This window comes from Dermacentor andersoni, chromosome 3 (genome assembly GCF_023375885.2).
Source record: "Dermacentor andersoni chromosome 3, qqDerAnde1_hic_scaffold, whole genome shotgun sequence".
In the NCBI taxonomy this organism is placed as follows: domain Eukaryota; kingdom Metazoa; phylum Arthropoda; class Arachnida; order Ixodida; family Ixodidae; genus Dermacentor; species Dermacentor andersoni.
The window spans coordinates 109,950,785-109,971,572 of NC_092816.1; the positions used below are offsets into that span (position 1 = coordinate 109,950,785).

Below are 20,788 nucleotides of genomic sequence, written 5' to 3' on the forward strand. Positions count from 1 at the left end.
TGATCATCATCTCCATCAGCATCATCCTGGATTTGGTACCCTGGTTATACGAACAGGGTGAGATGAACGAGGGAGAAGGACGAGGTAGATATACCAGCAGCACCTGGAATATGGGAATGACACATCCATCCGTCCGTCCGTCCGTCCGTCCGTCCGTCCGTCCGTCCGTCCGTCCGTCCGTCCGTCCGTCCATCCATCCATCCATCCATCCATCCACCCACCCACCCACCCACAGGCTGCCCTCGTAAACGTCTCCCACAACAGGAAAGGGTAATACCTATACGGAAAAGATAAAGGCTCTGTAATATAGTTGTTCGCGTGATCATTTACCGATTTACTGCAGTTCCTCGCGTTATTGGCGGTTAGTAAGGGTCTTTATCTACGCAGCGTGGACGACTCGCGGACCAAGTGCAAGAAACAGACGAGCAGAGCGTCGATTTTTCCCGTCCGCGTTGTCGCAGGAGTTCCTGAACATCATGTTCATCACAGCAGCCGTGTTCACGGTGACGGGCGCCGTGGTCGCCGTTCGCTCGGCGTTCGGCGCGGAGCCCGAGGACGCGTGGGCGCTTCCGCTCGAGGAAGACCTCCAGGCGAGCCGCAAGCGCCTCTACTGCTTCTTCAACCACTCGGCGCACCGGCGTCCCGAGCCCGTGCGCTTCGGCGTCGACAGCATACGCGTCGAGCTGTGCGACGACATCGTCTATTGCTACCTGGGCGTCGACCCGGCAACCGCCAACATCGTCAGCAAGGTTCGTTTCCTCGTGCGCACACCCGAGAGGAGATCAATAACTAATTGCTCGAGTAACTTGACGAAAGCTTTGTTCTCTTTGCATAGCGGCACGAGCGCGAGCAGGATGGGGCGAAAAAAAAACGAACTTTAATGAAAAAAGAAAGAGAATCAAATAGATCAAATAATCGGTGATTCGTTGCCCAGACGCGTACCATATTCATATTCATTCTAAGACCAATCGGTAATAAATGTCGCAAATCAAGTACATAAGAAAACGAAGCAAGATAATAACGATATAAGAAAGAAATATGCAGCAATCAAGTAGTTAAGTGCTTTCTCATTCATTTATTAAAAGATGGATTAGAAAAGAGGAATAATTACGCAGTTCAAGGAAACACAACGATATACAAAAGAGGCGCTACAAGTATACTCAAGGCAAATAAAGTCTCTTGAGAGTTGTAGAAGTTAGATCAATGTCATTTATTAGCGTGATTTAATATCACAAACAGGTAACTATTCATTTGCAGGTGTGGCGTGAAGGCGCAGTGTGTTAGTTTGTCTACATTATGTTACGTCTAAGGGCAAGTTATGGGAGGAAAAGCGGTGAAAGTATTTGGGCGAGTATTATATAAGCGTCCTTGTTGGCGCTATACAGAATTTCAAGAGTGATTGATCGGCTTTAACGTTCTGGAGCTTCACGCTGGCTATGAGGGGGAGTATTTCGGGATTCTGCTCACCCACGCTAATATGCAGAGAACAGCTGTATATGCCAACGTTCCCCGCCTCTATCTTTACGTTTTCTTTATTTTCCTTTCTTTGAGATGTGGAATGTTCAAATGCTAAAGCGATGAACAAAAGCGCTGCTTCCAATTTCCCTGGTGCAGCTGCATGCTGGTGATTAATTCAGGGAAAAAAATGCTTTAAGATGCTTTGCTTATCGAAACCTCCTTAAGCTGAACTTGAGAACCTGTATACTGGTACGCAAGAAGGTTTTAGGCAAATGTAACAGCGGTGGATTAAAGATCAATTGATTGCGCGAGTAAAGATTATGTAGTTGCTGAGAGTTAGTGGACCTTGAGAAGTTGATGTTTGCCAATTTCAGATGTGACGGGAAAATACAATAGGCGTGCACGTGTTATATAATACAATAAACAAACGTCCCCAGGTAGTCGCAATACTCTTTACTGTTCTTGTCAACCTTAATTTGCAGGATCCTAAGTTTGACATCCAACAAGAAGGCCTCAGAAAGTTCACCAGACTGCGGGATAAAGGTAACAAAGCATGAATAGAAGTTGGGCCGTTGTCATTTGAGCTTACACGTTGAGTGGGACATGTGCTTGTCTGTTTCGAGATAATGTGTTTCAGACATGCTAGGACAGCCTTCTGTTCACCTTGTGTTGTACTCACTGACACTTCCTGTGGAAGTATAAAAAAAAAAACCTATACGATTCAAATAGTAGCATGAAATTGATCCTTTGAGATAATTATTAAATGCAAATCGAGGTCCAACACGAGCAGCAACACGTATATTTCAGTAGCATCGCCTATCATGACTATTCAGTAGCTGATAGCGCAGAATACCCCACTATAAGCAGGTACCTCTCATGTTTTGTCTTCTCGTGTTGCTTGCTGCAAGAAAGGCGATTCGAGTACGAGTAAATGTCGGCATGTGCAGTAATTAGCCCGAAGACTGTGGGGTGGAAGGTAGGTAAAGCCGAGATTACTTTGGTGGAAATAATCAGGCAGTGTCTGGAATTATGAAAACAAAGCACCGGATCATCCCAAAACGACCAACGATCGTTTTGCGATGTTCTGATGGGCTTTTTTCTTTCTAATTGCCACATTTCTGTGGGAAGTGGCATGTTCTTTGACGGCAGACATGCTTGATACTTTTCGGTCTAACGTCTATTGTAACAGGTTAGATACGATGCGCAAGAAAAAAAAGCAATAAAATAAAGTTCCACTGATGCACAAATGTTAAACGGCTCTCTCGCCCACTACTGAAACATTATGGTGTCATAAGTCTGGCGAAGTGAGCATTTAATATTAGACTTAGCTGCCAATAATGAAAGCCAACTTCACTGAGACTTATAGACCTGTAGGGTGGAGACCTTGGCCGGTTCGTGATGCGTGGTTTTCTACCGACAAGGCACACGAGTACGAGACACGGTAACAAATGGTACACGTGCATGGCGCTGTCACCGTTGGCCTTTCTATATTCGTGTCTCTTCCTTGTGTTTGCTGTATGTAGAAGGATTACAGACCCACTGAAAACTAATCGTACACGCCACCGACCGAAAAGAGAGATAATGCGCGTCAGCAACACCAATAATGCGAATCTGCCGGGAAGGTTTCGTGCAGAATAGTGAATGAAGACGTTGTGGATCGCTCCATGCCGACCGAACATAGAGACCACTCCATCATATGTTGCCGCCACACAATCGCCACTGTGAAATTCACTTATACAATAAACAGTCTGCGTGTAGGTTCCCTGGTTAATGATTATAAATACGAAGCTGCTCTGTGTAGATTCAAAGAGGCAACACAGGCTGGAAGCCCGATCGCCATTAAACACGCATCTTCCCGGTCGCGCGATCGCGTTTTCCTCGAGTGTGGCTGTTTAGAACTATGCAGCGCCATTTCGCATTCATGAATCCCACTTTCACCGTTTTGCTGTGAATGTGATAATTTATGCCGTACGAGGTGTCTAGAGGCGGATACACACGCTGCTTTGTCCTCACCTTGGTTTTATTCGATCTCTTCGATATGCCGTTTTGTGCTTTCCGGGAAAGGTACATTACAGCAGGTTCCAGTAGGGCCCACTCTGCGTAAGCTTTTCCCAACGATGAACATGAACTCAAGTTCAACATCCAAACAGGCATGCTACTACAAAAGGATTGGCAGCAACAACGTGCCATTATTCATTAGTATGCGACCGCTAAACTCCACCCTCACATCCGCGCTGCGCTCTGGGTCGCTCCTCTTCCCTTGGCAGGAAGTCTTCATGTCAGACTATGTGATGACGTATCAAAAAAAGAACATGATATGCAAATATACAGAAAAGGCACGTCTCCATTGTTAGGAGACATCTGGCTGTGCGGAGCGTACGATGAGCGAATCCTTCTAGAGCGTACTATAAAAGAAGTTACGCCCGAGACGCTGCGCACGCTAACGCTCCTTCGCTGAAAGCTGTGCCTCGGGCAACCGTGAGCAGTCCCGGACGACAAATCGAAAAAGCCTCCCGCGCCGCGTATCTGCGACGCGTAGCGCCATTCATCCACCTACCCCCGAACGCGGGCGCAGACGTGAGCTTGGTCATCTGGGCCGCGGTGGGCGGCCGCCGCTCGGACGGCGAGGCGTTCCGCAAGCTGGCCGTTCAGCGACGCTACCGCGTCGAGTTCTCGGAGAACGCGGCCCGCTGGCTGCTGCAGTACGGCTTCGACGGCCTGGTGCTGCACTGGCCGAACCCCATGGGCGACCAGGACCGCCAGGCGTTGGGCACCTTCCTGCGCACGCTGCGCCGGCGCCTCTCGGCCGACGGCCAGCGCCTCGCCGTCGTGGTGCCCGCCGACAAGGCGGAGCGCAACGCGGGATTCGACGTGCAGGATATCATAAACGTACGTCCGGACGCGCCGTGCGCGAGGAGGAGAGCTTGTGCGTCTCAACCCTGTCGGCAGGCACTGCGTGCGATAAAAAGGGAGGGATTCGAACCGTACTTGCGGTGTTCAGACCAGCGGTTCAGCACCCTCTCTGAGTAATGGCTAACCACAGCAGAGTCAGCTTAGTAAAACGCTGAGCTGTCCGTTTGCTTCGACGTCCAGGGCATCGTCGTCGTACTGACCTGAAGAAATAAACGTGCGTCCGCACGTTGATGTACATGTAACAATTAAAACTAGAGGAGAGAGACATACATCCTTGCCACATTTTTTACCCCTGTTTGTCATGTTAAGGTAGATGTACGTTTCTGCGCGTACCGTATTTTTCCCACCGCAGCGCTGATAAATGTTGCAAAAGTGCCGATAAGTGACAAGTGCCAGAAAATCAATACATACAGGTTTGGAGGACGGTTTTCTCGACGCAGAATATAAGTAGGGATTTTACGTTGAATCGATATGGTTAGTTTACAGGTTGGCTTAAATTCTGGAGTCGGGACATCCTGCCTGAAGTGGATAAACAAAAAGTTATACCACGCTAATTTGTAACATCCCACTGAGCATTGTCGAGCACATAATCTCCACCTCTTCAATTAATCCAGCTGATTTGAATTGTTTGCGGCACCTACTGCAAGAAGTTTTTAAATAAACATGTCCGCCACAACAACAACAACAACAACAACGACAACAACAACGATACCAATAGTAATAATAGCAACAACAACAACAACAAATATCTAAGGGCACTTAAGCACTTTTTCTGAGTTGTGAATACGAAAATTTTAATTTCTAACTGAACGCCGCTGAGCCGTCGCTCGAGTTTTGCTCTTCGAGTAAAGTTTGTGGTAATGCTAGTTCCGCCCGCCGTTAGCAGTATTTTCAGGAATGGAATAGAAAAAAAGATGCAAGCAGTTGAATGTGTATTGAACGTCTTGCATAGTATTGTGTTTCTATTGTTTTTGCGTTGGCAACGCTTACTAGCGACTCAGTATTAGCAATTTAATAATATTAAAATGTACAATTGGCTATTAGGGAAATAAAAGCTATTATATAGCGAAGTGCACATTATGAGGCCATGAGACATGCTGAATAGAAATTTCAAGTGCATTTGTTTTGCCAAATTGGCATACTCAGATGAGTGGCTTTGCCTCAGCACGACGTATACTAAGGTCAAGCACGCTTTACAGGCAGACTAAGCAACAGAATTTCTTTGATTGGTCCCTGGTTTCTGGCGTCGGCAGATAATAAATACCTCTAGCACTGCGTGAGCTTTCATGCCCTTTCAAGAATGTACATGAAGGGCAGGTAAACCTCTTTAAGGAAGTTGTGAGCTCATATGTATAAATCATGTGACATTTAGAAGAACAGATCTGTAGTAAGTGATCGTCGTGGAATTATTCGAGCCTTCCATATGAGTGCATGCTATCGAAACTGACGAAAACCTAGGATTAAAAAAAAAAGAATAAATAAATGACTAAAATTCTAGCGGCTCGTTTGTTCTGAACGGCTTTGACTGCATGATATATCTCGAAATATTCGAAACAATTCTTTCCCGCACGTATTGCAGCAAAATTTATATCCCTTAACACCTTTCCAGCTACTTAAAGAATTTCTGACTCGTATGCCTATCGTGGCTTAGACTGGGACGTCTAGTTTACACAAAGGCGTGATTTTCATCTAACCTGCAAGGACGTTTCGTCTCGATGTCGCAACTCTCACACGTGCCTTCTTATGACGCGACTCCTAGCTGGTGGACGTGATGTTTGTGGAGACCCACCGCACCATGGAGCCGGCGACGTTCCCCGTGACGAGCTTCTACAGCCCGCTGCGCGTCAAGACGCAGGCCAAGCGCCGGGGACAGACAGGCCTGTCGCACGTGCTGGGCGACATGTCACTCGAGCTCACCCAAATGGACAAGGTCGTCTTCGGAGTCACGCTCGCCGGGGCCTCCTTCACGCTCAAGAACGTCGCCGCCAACAAGGTGCGCGGAAAGTACTTGTGAGGCTGACCCGCTGGCTGCGTGGCTCTGGCTTGTTTTGGCTAGCATAAGGTTCTGTGTGTAATTACCATCTTGTGCGTCAACGTGCGGTCGGAATGCCTAAACCGTTCACTTAGATTTAAGCACTTAGATTTAAGTACAGCTTTAAGTGCAGGCACCAAAGGTGGTCAGTGTGGATCCGGGGCCTCTCCACCTCCGCCTCCCTTACTCCCCTTACTGATGCGTCTATTATAACCTAAGTGTTGTTTAGGGGAATCAATCAATCAATCAAAAAAATCAATTGATTGATTGATTACTTTGGGACACAGCACTGTACTAATCAGTAAAAAATCAATGAAATAATCAATTAATGATGAAATAAATAATTCATTCAATAAATAACTGAATCGACAATGTATATTAACGAGGAGAGTCCAAAAGTGGGTTTCAATCAAATTTATCGTTGTAATGGCAACGTAATAGTGATTGTGGCTGTTTACCAATGCTGACATTTCTTTTCGTGCAATCAGCATAGTGCGGATGGATTATTTATTGTGTTTACCATGACTTCTTAACTTCGGTATATGATCTCGTCCTTCTAGGAAGGAATGTGACCTCACAGTAAAATCTATGAATTCTTGTAGGGAATACAGAAACGCTTTGGCCACTTGCGGTGACAAGCCAGTAGAAGTTAAGCGAATCGTGCAAAGGTGTTTTGGTGGTGATGAGCTAAGCGACCTAATTATGACGGCATATAAATCGGAGAACCGAGGTCTGAGTTTTCTTTAGTCCTGCATTGAAAAAATGTCCCGTGGTGCATGCATTATTAGCCTGCGACGAGGACGTGAGACTCCGCGCACGTTGGGCTTGTATTGACAGGCAGCGCCATCTGATGGTATAAGACTGCGAAACGCTTTCAAACTCATAGTATTAATGTTTATCTTGTTTACCAATACTGCCAGCCACCATGTGGTCCATGCAGGAGGGGCCATTTTGGCTATCACACGATAACCTAAAAAAAAGTGACAAGTCACCTCGCCAGCGCGGTCGCGAAGCTAGACAGAAGAGAGGGACCTGATGAAAAGGAGTGTGAGATACGAATAAATGGGCTAAACTTACTGCATTCCTAGTTAAATATTTACCATAGTGGAATCGGTAATACCTTCTTTTGCAATTTTAAAAAGAAGTCTGACCATACTCCTGCCCACGGGTGCACTTAGGACGGCCATTAAAACCAACGGTGGTATAAATCCACGGGCATTTCGTCGACGACATCTTCGAAACGAGATGCTGTCACGCGAGCTGTTCTTCGACGATTCTTGACAGGCTGGACAAAAACACGCGAAGTGGCAGTACAAGCACGGCTCGCGTCCCGTACAGTTAATGAAATCCGACTCTGGTCAGAAAAACAACAAACAGAACGTGCAAGTACCACATAAATTGTATTTTTTTAAAGCTAAAGCGGAGTATAACGAAGGCATACTTTTAAGCATCTATAATAATGATTTTCTTATACATAATGAACAAAAAAGAGCGTGTCGTAAAGGCACGACAACACTGCCTTTCAAATATATTGTTCGTACCTCCGTGGAGTGAACGAAATATAGTTAATGGTTGTTCAACGAAGTTGAGCCTGCTTCTGCGCCTATGTTCGGTGACATTTGAGTTTGATGGTCTCTGCAGCTAACTTGACGGCTACGCGGCAATCTACTGAGCAGGACGTTGCGGAGGCAATCTCCGGCATCGTAGGCCGCCTTTCTACGGGAGCTGGATACAAAAGCGCTCTTGCACCGATATTTATATGCTCTTCTATGAACTCCCAGGTGCATCAAAGTTAGGCAGTTTTAGACCAAAAGTACCCAAGTGTAAAATGTCCGTATGCAATAGGTCTTGCCACTGCGTGTGCTCTAAACGCAAACCGCTTGCTTGGGCTTGTGTTCGCACTAGCGATTAACACTAAGATTTAAATAATACGTGGCTGAACTTAAGCTTCGCGTAAACAAACATGGCGACACCTATCGGAGCGGCGGCTTCGTCGTAGCACCAAATCAGACATGATTCCCGAGTAACACGCAACAACCATAAGAAGCAAATGATTACACGGGCTATCGCTTCTTCTCGTATGATGTAAATGACAGGTATTGAAGGCTAAATCACCGCTCTTCTCGAGATAGTTTATTGATGCGAGAGCTCCTCGGCCTAAGGTGTACACTTATCTGTCTGTGATCCGAACTGAGTGACCGAACGATATACCCAGTAGACTTTCTCTTCTTCTTTTAATCTTTCCGTCCCCTTTTCCCTTTCCCCAGTGTAGGGTAGCCAACCGGGCTCAGTCCTGGTTAACCTCCCTACCTTTCCTTTATCATTTGCTCTCTCTCTCTCTTATCTGGTTTATTCTGGCTGATGGCGCCAGCTGCTTTGCATCGATCTCGCTTCAGCCTCATTGGCAATTTCACCCTTCAGCTTTAGTTTCAAACGCGCAAACAACTCTACGTAATGTAACATCTCAAGTTTTTCTTCCTCCAAGAGTATTTCTGCTATTCGCTTTCGCAGCATTAAGGGCGCTGAAAGCTTTCGACGCTAACGCAAGCAGGGAACCATATACTAAATATGCGTCGGCACCCGGGTGCCCTAGGAAAGCAAAGCATTCGCTGGTTGGATTAGACTTAGGCTTGATGCCCCTGTTCAAAATCTCCTTATTCTTCCCGAGGTCGGCGTTGCCGCGTGTCGTATAATAACTGCGTTGGTTTGAATTCTTGAAATGAATGAATGAATGAACCAGTAAGTGAACCAATGAATGAACGAACCAACCAATCAATACGATAATTGTTTACCTCGATGAATGTTAAATGGGCACGTGAGGCGTCGGCATATGCGCATACTTCCTTGATGAGACAGCGGGGTTCGGGCTCGTGCGTGAGCACGTGACCGCTAGCAATAGCAGTCGCATAATATCCCGCGCGCAGGTGAGCAAAGTCAAGAAAAAAACAAGGCGTAGGTTCCTAACCCGATAGCGTTAATCTAGGCTCCATCGACGTCAGTTCTTCCGTTTCGTAACGGAAGCTCGTTTTGCAAAAGGCTGGTCCTTGCTGCTTGCTTTATTGGCTTTCGCACACGCGTTGGGCCGCATGAAGATTGAGGGAACAAATTTGTTAGCAGTGCCGGCTAGACTAATCGTTTCTTCAGGGTCCAAATTACGAAGTTCTCCGACTACCGGTGCACGGCAGGAAATGAAAACCTGGTGCGGCAGCCGATGTCCCGCTGCGAAATATAAACAAACATGGCAGAAAACAGCTTCTCATTACCAATTCCTCGTTATAGGCCATTGTAGGATAAGTTTCACGTGCTGACTACTGGACGGTGCAAACCATGTTCGATATCGAACGTCATGTAAGTTGCTTGTTACGGTAAAGAGAAAAAATAAATAAAATAAGTTATTGTATCCCGTCCTGCAATAGGACGTTTGCAACCAATTCCTTTCATTGTTATGTTTTGAAATACTTGCCATTTGCCTAATTCTCATGAGGTTTTCATTTTTTATAGTTACCCGGATGCAAAGTGAAGCCATGTTGGAGATGGCCGATGTCCAACATCCCTTGCTATATTACTTCTAACTTATTTACGTGCGGCCACTCTGACTACTTCTCATGCGTTGTTCGGGGTACTTAAACGTAGGGGTTGCCGATAACAAATGAAAATTTAAGGAATGATGAGAAATATAATTATACAAATAGTTTTGTACAAAATAGTCTCAGCTTGCAGAGAAAAAGATTTTTCGAACAATGCCGAGAAAAAAAAAAGTTCTTGTACGGAACCACAAGCACGAGCTGCATGCGTCCGGTTTAAACAGAACCTTTACCTTGCATTATCAGCTGTCATTCATTCTGTGGAATCAGTTTATTTTTGCTCAAGTCAGCTTTAAGCATGTACAGTTCGACAGATATGGTTGCACGTTTAAGCACGTGATCAAATGTGGTCCGTACTTCTTCTGAAGGACATTGGCTACAAACACGTTTGTGTTCTAGAACTCGAGGCTTTTATGGCGTCTCATAAGTTTATGTTATTGCAAGAAGATACGCCCATGAGCCCTTTTAGTTTAATGAAGCTCTGTGCCACTGAAAAAAACAATTGTACAGCATGCGCTACTACAAAAACAAAAAAAATGAAATTATGGGGTTTTAAATGCCAGAACCACTTTCTGATTATGAGGCACGCCGTAGTGGGGGACTCAGGAAATTTCGACTACCTGGGGTGCTTCAACGTGCGCCTAAATATAAGTACACGAGTGTTTTCGCCTTTCGCCCCCATCGAAATGCGGCTACTGTGACCGAGATTCGATCCCGCGACCTCGTGCGTAGCAGCCGAACACCATAGCCCCCAAGCAACCACAGCTGGTAAAAAATAAACAAGGAAATAAAAGAAGGGTAATTGTGCCCATAGTTGTGACCACCCTGGAACTCGGGGTCGTTTGAACGCTTTTTCTACATCTTGATGTGGTCCTTGCGTGTCCTAAACTTTAAACTTAGTATGGCGATAATGGCATAGAGCATCAAAAAAACAAAAGAAAAAACAAACAACAAAGCAACATGAGAAGTTATCAGGTTAACTCCGTTTTTCCCTCGCGTTCAATTTCAACAACAGACGCAACTCAGATGGAAGAGAATGGGCGTGTGGTTTCTATAGCAACTAATCCTTATAGTTCAAAAGGTGCACCGAAGCGTGCCGACGATACTTCTGCTTCTACTAAAGAAGGAAAAAAATAAAAGTGTGACAGCTGCTGCAAGGTACGACGTCCAGAGGACTACAAGTCTGTCTGGCCAAAACATTCGTGAAGTCAGGTGACGCGTGGGGCAGTTCCATGATACGCCTGAACATTCTTGCGACTTCAAGGCTCACAATGATCGAGGTCCTCTTCTCTGTTCTTTCCTGTCCGCTTATTCTTAACCAGAAGCGTAAAGCTGGTGGGTTGCCTCAGTAGCTATAATCGGCTATTCTTTCGTCACTCCACTTTGCGTCGAGAAAAAGGGCTACGTAGATGACTTACACAGCAAGAATCCGACAAGCCTTGCAGGAATCCTGTACCTTGTGCATGGCTCAAAGAAGCAAAATAAATCGAAATTTGGTTTAACCAGAAAATGAAAAGTACAGAGCCTCTGGTCTTCGTGACAGAAAGCTATGAAGGGCTTGATGGGACCTGTATACTCCGTTTGCGCAGCATTTCAGCTTTCTTATTGGATTATGTTTGCAAGATAAAATCAAGCACAGGAAAGCGTCATGCCACACTTTTCACAATCTGATCCATGGATGGATGGATGGATGGATGGATGGATGGATGGACGGACGGACGGACGGACGGACGGACGGACGGACGGACGGACGCACGGACGGACGGACGGACGGACGGACGGACGGACGGACGGATGGATGGACGGACGGACGGATGGATGGATGGATGGATGGATGGATGGACGGACGGACGGACGGACGGATGGATGGATGGATGGATGGATGGATGGATGGATGGATGGATGGATGGATGGACGGACGGACGGACGGACGGACGGTTTAATGGAAGCCGAAAGCACTCATCTGAATTATATTATGCTGAATGCCACTTCATCGCTCGCCGAGCCGGGCGCAGGTGAAGCTGCGCAAGTGCGTTGCCGTGCGGAGGCTTGTCCCGGAAGTAGGGCGTGTGCCTCACCTACTAGTGTGCTCGGTCGGATAATATTGCGGCCGCAGCATTTTCTCTTCCTTTCTTTCCGTGTTTTTAGGGGGTCTCGTGGTGTCGTCATGTCTGGTAAGGGCTTTTACGATAATATTGTAATGCGTGGAAAGCCGTGGACGAAGGAGGACATTTTACACTGTATTTACACTGCACTCCGAGCGCAAGCAGACACTCGTTCGCGCCACGAGCTCAGAGACTTCATACTCTTCCTCGCGGTGTGTCATTTCTTCCGTATCTGTCGGTGGCATCGCAATAATATGAACCAGTATGCGCTATTCTTTTCTTACATAAATCGTTTTCACAACCGCCAGTGTTTTCAGCGCGCGCCACTCAAGTTAGTGACGCTGCCGTCATGGCGATATAAGTTCTCGATGTCTATTCAAAAGACCTCTCCGCCCTGCTTGGGAAGTTTACGATGCAACCGGCAGCTAAATCAGGGGAAGATAAATAAGTCACAGTTTCTCCCGAAAAGCGAAGCATCGATTGCGATAGCCAATTAGTAGACAGCTATAGGAAGCAACGACAGTAGTCTTATCAGCCGTATAAACTTGAAAACATTCGCTTGCTAACTGAATTAACAAGCATGGTGTTAGCGTGCACAAGCGAACATGATCCCACTCGATGAGCGTGGACGATCGCTGTCAAAACGCTGCTGTAAACTAGCACGGCAGCAGCAGCGAGCGAAGTGACCTGCCTGCGGTTTATCGCTTCAGCGCAAGAGCGGAAAGGACACAGCGCGCACAAAGGTTCATTTGAGCCGCCTGCAGATCGCACTCAACATACGGCGCGCGTGACCGCGCACGGCCGTGCAAAGTACGCCCTTGGTAGTGGAGTCGAAGCCACCCCCACTCCCTCCCTCGCTGATCCACGATCGTGAGTTCCCCTTGCGGTCGATCGCGAAATGCGCAGTTGCTGCCGGAGCACAACGCCCCTCCCCCCTGTCTCCCTCCCATCCCCCCACGGCCTTTCGCGCTGCAGAACACGGCGCGTTTGCTCCCCGCTTCTCCGCTTTCTTTGTGCGCGCCACATTGAGCCGCGATCGTCGGATCCCCTCACGTGCTTTCACCCGCACATACAGCATACAACGCGCAGCGATGGTGTTATCGCCATTGGACTTGATAAGAAACATCACGGTGACGTCCCGACAGTGATGGCGACAGCAAAAATGCGCCTAGAGTGCCCATATATTTGTTCTCGCAATAAAAGATAACGTGCTCTCGTGCAGTCGAAGTGGCGAAGCGTCTACTTCCGGGACAAGGTAGCTTACTTCAGGTGTCGTCAGTCGATTACGCTTTAGGGGGCTGATTAACGCAATTAGCCGCCTAAAGCAGAGATCAGTGGCTGAAGATGTCAGCCCTGCTAAAGCACTGAGTTGGTGAGACGAAGTGTAGTTAATGGCTGCGCAAACGCGCTCCCGAGCGTGTACCTATACGCTCCTGTGGACATCATACCTTCCGGCATTGCCGATGCTTCCCAGAGCATTAGACACGGACAACAGAATGGACACAAGCAAATGTCCGCCTCTAAGGCGCCGGAAAATGCCGATAATGCAGCGCCACTTAGCCGAACGTTCAACCTTCGCGGTTTCCAGCGTTGTCACGCCGTTCTAAAGCACCCTAACGGCGACACGTTGCTCTTTCCCGCTGTCTGTGCTTGCCCTCCAGGCGGGCGACCCGTCGGCGGGTCCGGGCAAGCCCGGACTGTTCACCCGCCAGCCGGGCACGCTGAGCCACTACGAACTGGAGCAGATGCTGGCGCACGATCTGAGCTGGTCGCGCCAGTTCGACCGGGTCGCCCAGTGCTCGTACGTCGTCAACGGCGACCAGTGGGTGGGCTTCGAGGACGACGTGTCGCTGCAGAGCAAGGCCCACCTGCTGCTCTTCACCGGCGGCATCGCCGTTTGGGACATCTGCATGGACGACTTCCGGGGCACCTTCGGCCGGCCGCTGCTAGCCCGCGCGCGGGACATCCTGCTGCGGAACCACACCTTCGGTCACAGCCTGCGCGCCAAGGGCCGCCTCGGGTGAACCGACGGCGCGCTGAAACTCCGCTGCTCGTCACCACGTGCCACGCGCGAACGTGATGTGCTGCGTTCAGAAAACACGGGTGTTGTGCGCCCGTGCATATTATAGACTCATTTGGCGGCTGGGACGGCGAGCGCTGAACTCCAGCGAGACCGCAAAGCTGTGCGCGCCTTGTTTAGTGGTCTACGGCGCACTCAACTTGCGCTTAGTGTTTCTAGACCCGTGGACGTTGCTTTCCCGCATTGTTCTTACGCGTATGTGTGGGACAGCGAGCGTGCCCGTGAGAAAATATTGTACGGTAACCTTGTACAAATGCCAACGTGTTTCGTTTACGCATGATCGTCCACCGTCTTCCTTTGTGTGTGCACGTGCGTGCATGTGCGTGATCCCAATCTCGAAGCTTTAGGAATTGCGTACAGTTATGCTCGTAGACACTCTATACTGATAAATGCAAAACTCTTGCTTCATATTTATTCGAGACACCGGGATCAGCGGTTCGTATTCAGGATGGAGGAATGCGCTGTGTCCGCTTCCAGTGGGCGTTCGGAACGAGCCCAAAGCGAGAACTATAGACAGCGTGGCGTTTGAAAGCCGGGCATGGAGTAACTCGGGGCTAGAGTGTCGCTATTGAATGCAAAGACAACTGCCAAAGCATTAGTGCTATCGTTGCTGCAATAGCTGCAATAAGTAGCAGCGCTGAGAATATGCGTGTAGTAAGACTTTTGGAACTTGCCGCTGAGTGCGCGAGTTGGCCGACGTTGAGGAGGATTTTGAGATGAAACTGAAGGTTTATTTACATTATTTAGAGTAATAACATGAACTAATTACGAGTCATAAAGTCATTGATGGCCGGCAGCAAATCGGACGCAGCGGCCCGTGGCATGAAGCCCGAAAGAGATGAATGAATGAAGGAATGCTTGTCTCTGCTCCCTCTCTCTCGCTTTTGACCCCTTCGGTGTCTCGGGGTCACGTCATTTTCGGCCAATCGTCGAGCCCGCTCAGGTGTCATGTTCCTCCACTGGTAGGCGCCCGTGCAAGTGCCGTCACATTCGGCCAAGGTCTCCACTGCCCGACGGGTGACTTGTCCCCGGTGTTGCCTCCTGGCCTGCAAGTGCCGTCACAATCGGCTCATGGGGTCGCTACAACGGCTCCATTGTCCAAGGGGTGACTTGCCACGGCGTTGCCTCCTGGTTTGCAAGCGCTCAGTTGGAGGAGACGGTTTGTTTTCGAGCGACCTTTGAGAGCGGCAAAACAGCTTCCCTCGGCACCAAGATTACCTGGAACCGTGCCAGGCTTCCGTTGCACTTTCGGGAAGAGTCAAGCAGGGGGACAATAGCTCGATGTAGAACGCACGAGGTAAGGGTCGACAACTTGTCTGAAAGGTCCGTGAACGTGTTAGACGTGCTTCAGCGCACCTTAATTGTGTGCGACGGCGATCCGATGTGGTCTGGTGAACTGGAGTGATGACAAGAAAAGGGTCCGTATCTAACAGCTCCTCGTCGCCCCGGAAGTTCGGAATGGCCGGGGAAACGAATTTGCTGGCCATGAGGAACGCTGATAGAACACGTAGTGTACTGGTGACGAGCCTCGTGTGATGAATATCGGGATCCCGGGCCCTGGAGAACGCACGTAAAACAAACGAAACATAGCGCTGCACCACGTGCAAGCGCAGGCTCTTCACCCCTGACTCGCCAGGCTATTACTATGTGAAAATGAACGCTGATTATTCCCTTCAATTTTGATAAAGCAGTTCCAACCACCTTTCTAATAAGCTTTCCATATCTCCCCGAATGCCGACAAGGCCAGAGTCATATTTTCGTTGGAAAAGAAACAAGACAAAGTTAAACAATTAAGGAAAACAACCGAACATAACTCAAGCGGCCTAACTTCACGAACTGCCTGTTCTTATCCTATCGCAGTGGCGTACCTATCGCACATACTGGTGCCAGTGAGCAGTCTTGTCGACTCCACAGGCATGCAATCACGATCGCGCTAGCCTTGTAGTCCCTATTCAGAACGTGTACTTGCGTCGTACGCAAACGTTTCATCTCGCTTAGGTTCATACAGGACACGTACCTTAAACGAAGAACTAAAGTTGTGTAACTTACTCACTCCGCAGAACCCTTAAAATAATGCGCCTTCTAATAACTAGTTCCACGCACGCTTACTAGAGAAGTAAGAACGCGGCCGTCCTCAACACACACGAGCTACCCAGTCATAAACATTCTGCTTCATTCCGTCCGTACAGGACACTCGCTAATGGAACTAAGAACGCTTCTCGGTGCAAATTATGCACTTACTGTAAATCTACGCGCTTAACCTGAGAAACTTCGAAACACTTCTAAAAATAAAGAAGGTTAACTAATACTCACGCGCGTTACCATAGGCCTCTAACCGATAACCTTGGCGCTTCAGTTTATTCACAAAAAAAGCCAATCTACGCATTAATTAACACCTCGCGGAACTAAAGGTTTACATAAAATGCATCTTTCAAATCTCGGAGCTTCTCAAACAAAACATGAACAGAGCTCATACCTTACGTATTAAAAGAAACCTTAGTCTTAAATCGCGAAAATGTTCAATTGCTCTAAAATAAAACACAACGCTTCATTTCTACGGAAGCTGTCTTGGTCTCCCGTTCCAAACGTTTACAACTGACTCATGCTTTTGAACCGTACTCGAGGTGGTCGCGGTTCGAAAGCTATTCTGGCTACCCAGGAACAACAAAAGGGCCGACACTGGATCAGCTCCTTCAAGACATTGCAGTGCGTTGCCAATTGGCGTCCTGCCGGCAGGCTTTCATTACAAGCTTGACTGACAGCGTCGCGACTCCCTACCACCTCGTCTCGTCTTGCCACCTTGCGCTCCTTCGCACTCCATGCTGCACTCCGAAAAGAACGACGGAACGACGAGGAACGTAACTGCCCCATGCCTTTTGCCCGCGTCCGTGCAGAACATGCTTCTCGGTCTCTTTCTTGACCGGTGGCTCAAACGTGCTTGATGCACACATGTCGTCAACGACGACCGCACCTTTCTTTTCTTCGCGCCCAGCCTTTTTGCGTCTGTCGCCGTCTTTGGCTGCGCTACATTACTCAGCGCATTCCGATCTTTACGGCGCTTCTTTCTACGGCGCTTTTTCCTCGAACTCCCTTTCATGCCGCCTTCTCGCGCCTCAAGCTGGCCGGTACACATATCGTCCGCCCGGATCGCTCTCCTACCCGCACTGTCTGAGTGATTTTCCTTTAAATCAACTCTCTCTTTGCCTCGACTGGCGGACAGCTCAACCGACTCTGGAACAATGCAGCAGTCTTTACTCGAGTTATGCAACTCGCACTCTTGCGAACTGCCCTCTACTGCATTGCCCAGCTCACGCTGTGCATCGGCACACAGCTCGTCGGTCTCGATCGCTGTCTCACGCGCACAGTCCGAATGATTCATAACTAAATCATCCTTCTCTCGGCTACCTAGACTGGCGGACAGCTGCACCGATCCCTGAACAATGCAGTTGTCTTCCCTTGAGCTACGCAGCTCGCAATCCTGCGAATTGCCCTCAGCTGTATCGTCCAGCTGGCACTTCACTTCGGCACGCAGGTCTCACTCGACATGGGTGCTCGCGTCTGTCGGGTCGGCAGTACTCTGTACTTCGTTAACGATTTCATTAGCATTACATGCGGCGCACACGCGCGGTGACTGTGCCAATTCATTCACAGCTGGCCTAGCTTTCTCGACAGTGCTCTGTTGGCACAGCACCTCGTCGCTCTCACTACGTTCTTTAACGGCCTCTGTTGCCACTAGGTCATCGTTAGCAGCTAGCCCTTTCCGTTCACCTATGAATGTGCTGCTAATCTGACATGCAATGCTTCTTTCATCGGCATTTCGCGAAAATTCGCTAGATACTTCCTCATTCTTTCGCTCTGTACTACCTACAGAATTTTCAGACAGCCGTTGTCTTTGTGCCTCTAGCTGCCGAAAACCTTATATCTGTTTTTTCAATGCTGCCATCTCTTGCTCCTGCTTTTGCTCACGCTCATTTTCTTGACGCTCACGCTCCCGTGTTTCTTGTATCACCTCCCAAGCAATCTTAATGCTTTCATCATCATTGCCACTACCTTGAATTGCCTTCATGATAGCTGGCTTTTTCATCTTTTCGTCCGTCTCAACTAATCGCACAGCAAGTCTGACTTCGTTAACCTTCTAAGATCCATGGCAGTTACCCCGACTGGTGGTTAGAACTGTTTTCCTTAAATAATTTGGGCAAACACACAATATGCAACAAATTCCCGATTCCTAGAACTATGAAAATAAACGCGCAACATATGAAGTCTGGCGAATCAAAAGGAAAAAAAAAACCACGCGCTCCCTTACTGATAAAACCCCTTAAACTTCGTAAAGTAGTGCCACGCTTTGAAGAATACCGCCTCCTCTTCGCGCGCTCTGGCCGAGGCCGACGCCGCGTCGCTAATGGCCTAATTGCATCACGTGGTCCCTCGCGCCGTGCATCAGCGCCATTTTTGCTCGAGAAGCGTATACGGAGTGGCGAGAAGCGCATGTTGGCGCCGTTGCTGCGCTCGAGCAGTGTAGGCGGCGCCACGGTCGATGAGGCAGCGTGAAAGAGAGGAGAAACGAGGAGGAGTGAACGCGGAGGAGGATAGTGTGGCTAGTTTACGAAGCTTAAAGGGCTTTACTTACGGAAGGAGCACCACGGCGTCTGGTTCATTGGTCCGCTGTTCCCGGTTCCTCAGGTCTCTCTGGGTCGAATGCTCATTCTTCTTCGCTGTTCCAAGTTCCTCAGGACTTCTTTGGACGGAGGCTCTTCTTCGCTGTTTCCGGTTCCTCAGGACTCCCTGGGTCAAAGGCTCTTTCTTCTTCGCTGTTCCCAGTTCCTCAGGACTTCTTGGGTCGAAGGATCTTTCTTCTTCGCTGTTCCCGGTTCCTCAGGACTCCCTGGGTCGAAGACTCTTTCTTCTTCGCTGTTCCGAGTTCCTCAGGGCTTCTTTGGACGAAGGTTTATCCTTATCGCTGTTCCGAGATCCTCAGGACTCCCTGGCTCGAATGCTCTTTTTTCTTCGCTGTTTCCAGTTCCTCAGGAGTTCTTTGGACGAAGGTTCATCCTTATCGCTGCCACCAGTTATTGGATCTTGCCGTTGAGTGTGGGAGTTGGCCGACGTTGAGGAGGATCTTGAGAGGAAACTGAAGGTTTATTAAATTATTTACGGTAATAACGTGAACTAATTAATAGTCACAAAGTCATTGATGGCCGGCAGCAAATCGGACGCAGCGGCCCGTGGCAAGAAGCCCGAAAGAGATGAATGAATGAATGAATGAATGAATGAATGAATGAATGAATGAATGAATGAATGCTTGCCTCTGCTCCCTGTCTCGGGGTCACGTCATTTTCTACCAATCGTCGAGCCCACTCAGGTGTCGTCATTTTCCTCCAATGGTAGGCGCCCGTGCAAGTGCCGTCACATTCAGCCAATGGAGACGCTCCAAGGTCTCCACTGCCCAACGGGTGACTTGTCCCCGGTGTTGCCTCCTGGCCTGCAAGTGCCGTCACAATCGGCTCATGGGGTCGCTACAACGGCTCCATTGTACAAGGGGTTACTTGCCATGGCGTTGCCTCCTGGTTTGCAAGCGCTCAGTTGGAGTAGACGGGTTGTTTTCGAGCGACCTTTGAGAGCGGAAAAATAGCTTCCCTCGGGACCAAGATTACCTGGAACCGTGCCAGGCTCCCGTTGCACTTGCAGGAAGAGTCAAGCAGGAGGACAATAGCTCGACGTACGGCGCACGAGGTGGGGGTCGCCAACTTATCTCACAGGTCCGGGAACGTGTTAGACGCGTTTCTGCGCACCTCAGTTGGGTGCGACGGCGATCCGATGTCGTCTGGTGAACTCGATTGATGCCAGGAAAAGGGTGTCTAACAACATTCTACTTCAAGTAAGGCTGATACCTGTAATACTTAATAGAAGGATTTGCTAATGTTGGCGCGCTTATACAATGTAGTTTCAACAGGCTTTCCTATTTTCCGGAATTTGGCCGAAGGTTGCGCATGATGATGGGGACCAGATTTAAGATTTCCTGATTTTGTGCCTATTTTTCTGGCCGAGTTTTTAGCAGTAGTCCTAGCTTTACGCAAATTAGACCAAATGATTACAACAGCTGCTATACGTACTGACTCCCTTTCTGTATGCTCTTGTCTTACCGCTACTTATAGGTAACCCATGCTAAAACTCTTCCACTCACTAGTTCCTGCCCATGTGCAATGTGTTCATTTGATTTGGGTGCCTGGTCATAAATGTTTTTTTTTAATGAAACTGCCGATTCACTGGCTAAGACACCACTCTCCGGCCCTGTTCTTCCTACTCACAAATGACAGCACAGATCCCGGCGGCAAGATTTCGGATGCGATCAATTAAATTAGCCTTATCAAACCCACATTTGACTGCTTCTCCAGATTATAAGCACCTAGAATTTCTCCGGCATAGTGAATCCTGTTACACAAAAATGGTTGAGGTCTCCCTCACCAAATTACGCTGCCGCATTCCCTCCCTGAATTTCTATTTACACAGGTCGGGTTTGCTTCCCTCCCCCCTCTGTTCATTTTGCAATGAGGAGGAGACGATACAGCACTTCCTTCTATCTTGTCGCCGCTTTACCGCGGCAAGAAAAAGATTG

At 48.5% G+C, this 20,788-nt stretch overlaps 2 protein-coding genes across 2 annotated transcripts; both read left to right on the forward strand.

The window, feature by feature from the left end:
• Nucleotides 1-468: 468 nt before the first annotated feature.
• Nucleotides 469-2,389, forward strand: LOC126540312 (endochitinase-like). Its single transcript, XM_050187111.3, has 2 exons — nucleotides 469-749; nucleotides 1,941-2,389. The coding sequence occupies exons 1-2, from the start codon at nucleotides 477-479 to the stop codon at nucleotides 2,013-2,015; spliced, it is 348 nt and encodes a 115-aa protein (XP_050043068.3). The 5' UTR covers nucleotides 469-476; the 3' UTR covers nucleotides 2,016-2,389.
• A 1,107-nt stretch (nucleotides 2,390-3,496) lies between these two features.
• Nucleotides 3,497-14,450, forward strand: LOC126539609 (chitinase-3-like protein 1). The gene is made up of 4 exons (XM_072286878.1): nucleotides 3,497-3,522; nucleotides 3,945-4,347; nucleotides 6,131-6,364; nucleotides 13,754-14,450. The coding sequence occupies exons 1-4, from the start codon at nucleotides 3,497-3,499 to the stop codon at nucleotides 14,114-14,116; spliced, it is 1,026 nt and encodes a 341-aa protein (XP_072142979.1). The 3' UTR covers nucleotides 14,117-14,450.
• The last annotated feature ends 6,338 nt before the right edge of the window (nucleotides 14,451-20,788 follow it).

Coding starts and splice junctions, on each gene's coding strand:
- LOC126540312 (XM_050187111.3), top strand. CDS start 477: ATGTTCATCACAGCAGCCGTGTTCACGGTGACGGGCGCCGTGGTCGCC. Junction 750..1,940: donor CCGCCAACATCGTCAGCAAG/GTTCGTTTCCTC, acceptor CTTAATTTGCAG/GATCCTAAGTTTGACATCCA.
- LOC126539609 (XM_072286878.1), top strand. CDS start 3,497: ATGCCGTTTTGTGCTTTCCGGGAAAG. Junction 4,348..6,130: donor ACGTGCAGGATATCATAAAC/GTACGTCCGGAC, acceptor CGCGACTCCTAG/CTGGTGGACGTGATGTTTGT. Junction 6,365..13,753: donor AGAACGTCGCCGCCAACAAG/GTGCGCGGAAAG, acceptor CTTGCCCTCCAG/GCGGGCGACCCGTCGGCGGG.